Source organism: Ananas comosus, linkage group 17 (genome assembly GCF_001540865.1).
Source record: "Ananas comosus cultivar F153 linkage group 17, ASM154086v1, whole genome shotgun sequence".
NCBI classification, from domain to species: domain Eukaryota; kingdom Viridiplantae; phylum Streptophyta; class Magnoliopsida; order Poales; family Bromeliaceae; genus Ananas; species Ananas comosus.
The window spans coordinates 593656-597368 of record NC_033637.1 but is presented as its reverse complement, the minus strand read 5'-3'; the positions used below and the strand labels follow the sequence as shown (position 1 = coordinate 597368).

Below are 3713 nucleotides of genomic sequence, written 5' to 3'. Positions count from 1 at the left end.
AGAATAAAGAGTCAAAAAACGACTCGGAATAAAGAGTCGTGTGCCCTATTAAAAGTAAAAAAATTAACCACTAAAAATATTCGCTTGCTCCAAAGCCTTTTTGACCTTTCCATTACATGTTGTATTTTTTTTTTTGACTTCGAGACCTAGTTGCCTCACCGAACTACCGACAGCGGTAGCATGCTATTTTTTTTGCATGAAACTTTTTACTAACAAGCTAAAAAGGAGAAGCAAAGTAGTACGGCCAGGGAAAGCTCGGGATTGGAGTTTGTTGAGCCATATGGCACGGTGGGAGTGGAAGTTGTTGAGTCATACAGCCAGGGAGTTGTTGTGCAAAAATATTTTCTGCACTTGTCGGATTCGTCGTACCGCAAAAACCTACTTCCAGCGGGCTGACCCCGCAAAATATTGCTTCCAGCGGTCCTTCTACTAGTGCTGTAGCAACAACAGGTCGCATTGTAGAATCTTCCAACTCCAAATCGTAAATCACACCCATATGCTTCTCCATGCGCGCGTCGTTCGTAGCGAAATAGACCTGCTTCATTCTCATAAAGATTTGCAGCATCAGTAGCGAATCCGACCCGGCCTGGTGCCTCCTCCCCACTATCCGCTCCACCCGCAGTTGCGCAGCCACGCTCTCGAGCCCTCCATAAAGTCCGTTGCAGAATTTTATCATATGCTTCATATCGTAAATGCGCGGTCCAAAGAAGTGCTTGAGCACTAAGAGGAAGTCTTTCATCTGCATCGGTAGGTCGATGCCCGTGAGAGTTTTCATAACGTACGCGAAGTCGGAAGAGCNCCCCACTATCCGCTCCACCCGCAGTTGCGCAGCCACGCTCTCGAGCCCTCCATAAAGTCCGTTGCAGAATTTTATCATATGCTTCATATCGTAAATGCGCGGTCCAAAGAAGTGCTTGAGCACTAAGAGGAAGTCTTTTATCTGCATCGGTAGGTCGATGCCCGTGAGAGTTTTCATAACGTACGCGAAGTCGGAAGAGCTGTGAAAAGTTATCCACGTCACTTTCGGGTTGTAGAGGAGGCCCGACGACAGGATTAGCCTTCTAAAGTGGCGGAAGTCGACACCGTGGGTGCGGAGCGCCGCAAAGTTAATTCCTTGCTCTTGGAGCATCTTTATGGATTCGGCATTGTGAACGTGGCGTTGTAGGTCGAAGTTTCGGAAGTTGAACTCCCAGATGAAGTGCGCACCACCATTCGTGCCCAGGTCGGGAAGCTGGCCGTCAGCATCGGAGAGGGTGAGACCCACCTGGATGAGGCAGAGGCTATCGACGTTCATCTTCAGTAGAGCGTATCTCTTCTCCAACGAGAGGCATCGGGGGTTGGTCTTGGACTTGAAGACGATGCCAGGAAACTCCGTATCAATCGCGACGAAAGGGTACTGCTTAACGAGAGAGCGGATGAGGGAGAACTCATAGTCGACATTTCCTGCCCAAACCGACCGAACATGCACGTTCAAAGAATTCTTCATCATCTTCTTTCTAGCCTCAGTATCTTCTCTTACGAAAAAACATGTCTATGCATACAGGTTTGGCATGAATATATAATACAACAATGCCTACTCCGATTAGGATTTAATTAGTTTTACGTGTACTGTGAGACCGAGTAGAATTATGAGAATTTTGAATTTTGGATTTTGGAAGCGTTTACGATCACATCGCTCCTAAATCCTAATCCCAATGGAACTACGGTCCCTATATTTAGAGTCCTGAAATTCTATCGTGTAGAAACAAGCCTAAATATAAATAGACTAGAATTAACGACCAACCCTTAATTTCTCTCTTTCTCTAACCGCTTGTGCAAATTCTACTGTTCGAAGCATGATTTTTTTTTTTTCCTTTTTTCTGAAGAACTTTTTTAAAACCTGAAGCATGATAAGTACGTTCAAATTTTTCTTAATTACATTGTTGTTGTTGACCTTTAGCATTTCGACTAATCAACTTCTGTAGTTCTGCGAAGGAGGGCTTTTTGATGTGTTTGCTCAATGTTTCATTAATTCTGTATGAATATTTTTACTAAGTTTCAGGTGAATTTTGTCCCCTTTTTTTTTTAATACCAGTCAATACATTATCTGTACGAAGTAAAGAACAAAGTATTGCGGATAGGATAGTTTTCGGTTAGTATTTGAGATACTCATTGTGATTATCTATCTAAAGTTTAAATTCATCTTTTTTTTTTTAAAATTTTCTGCTAATATCATTTAGTTTTTTATTTATTTTATAGTAGCACATGCTGGATCGATATCGTTCTATTCAATAAATTACTTGTCATGCTGTTGCCAAAATATTATTGGATATTCTTAGATGATTAGAAGAACTAGGATTAGGTTAGATTTGTATTTAAATCCTAACTAAATAAGGATGGCAATTTAAATCTGTTAAAAAATAATTGATAGGTTTTAAATTTAAATTATAGTAGATATGTTCTAATTAAACTAGGATTGGGTACATTTGGATGGTCCTAATTAAATTAGGATTGGGCACATTTTGAGTGGTATATATATTATATAAAAATACCATCATAGCCTGTAGAAAGAGGGCTATCCATGGAACTTCGAGAGAGTACGGCTGAGTGCTCTTTGCTGGAGTCCTACAGCTTGGTTCGAGACAGATAGAAAGCCCTAGCCATGAGGGTTGTATGCACCTAGCGCACGAGTTTTTCTAAACTTTTTTTTTTGAGAGAAAATTAATATGCTATATATTTCGTTTATTTTTTAAAAAATAAATTTACTTAAAAATATAAATCAATTAGGATTCGAACTTGAGACCGCATGTACTAACCACTAATTTCTTTGCCATTTGCACTGGGGATGATCGGTATTTTTCTAAACTTATATGAAACGAACGAAGGATACGAGATTCAGACAACGAGTTTAGACTGAGCGTTGAAAAAGAGAAATCAGATGTAATTCTTCTGTCGTAATTCCTTTTTTTTTTTGTTTAATGAATTGCTTTTCGTTTATATCTTCTGTTTAGTGTTTTTATATTTTTTATGGCAGCTTTCTTTCTAACACTCTATGTGGTTGGGGTATAAGGGTTATACCCAAACAAAAATAGGCAAGGGATAGCAATCTCATCCCTCCCTTTGGAATAGGAGAGGGAATAGCTATTTTCATCAATATTTAATTTTTAAATTTTAAATTAAAATTATAAATAAAAAAAATTATAATGTGTAATCTTAAAATTTAAAATTATTCTAGATTTTAAAATTTAAATTATAAATTTTTAAAATTTATAATTTGTAATCTTAAAATTAAAATTTAAAATTTTATATTTCTAAATTTAGATTTGACCTTAAATTTAAAATTTGAAATTGAAAATTTAGAACTTTGAATTTTCGAATTTGAAATTTTTAAATTCAAATTTTAATTTGTATTTTTAAAATTTAAGAGTTATATATTTAAATTTAAAACTTTAAATATAAAATTTTAGAATTTTAATTCAAATATAATAAAAATGGCAATATCATTATTTTCTATTTATAATCATCCACTATTCTTTTTATTCCACTTGTTACAACCCTGAACTAAATTCAATACTCAATCAAATACAAAATTACTCTATACCCACCTTATACCTCATCTTATAGCTATCCCTGAAACAACTAATTCTTACTTATGTCCAGACCAAATGAAGCCTAGGTATCATTTGGTTCGAGGATAAGCAAAAAGTGAGTATTCCAGGGATAGGTATAAATTG

General features: G+C 36.5%; 1 protein-coding gene across 1 annotated transcript; it reads right to left on the bottom strand.

The window, feature by feature from the left end:
* On the bottom strand, positions 218 to 1489 carry LOC109723296 (probable CCR4-associated factor 1 homolog 11). Its single transcript, XM_020251622.1, has one exon. It carries the CDS (start codon positions 1487 to 1489, stop codon positions 218 to 220), a length of 1272 nt encoding a protein of 423 aa, XP_020107211.1.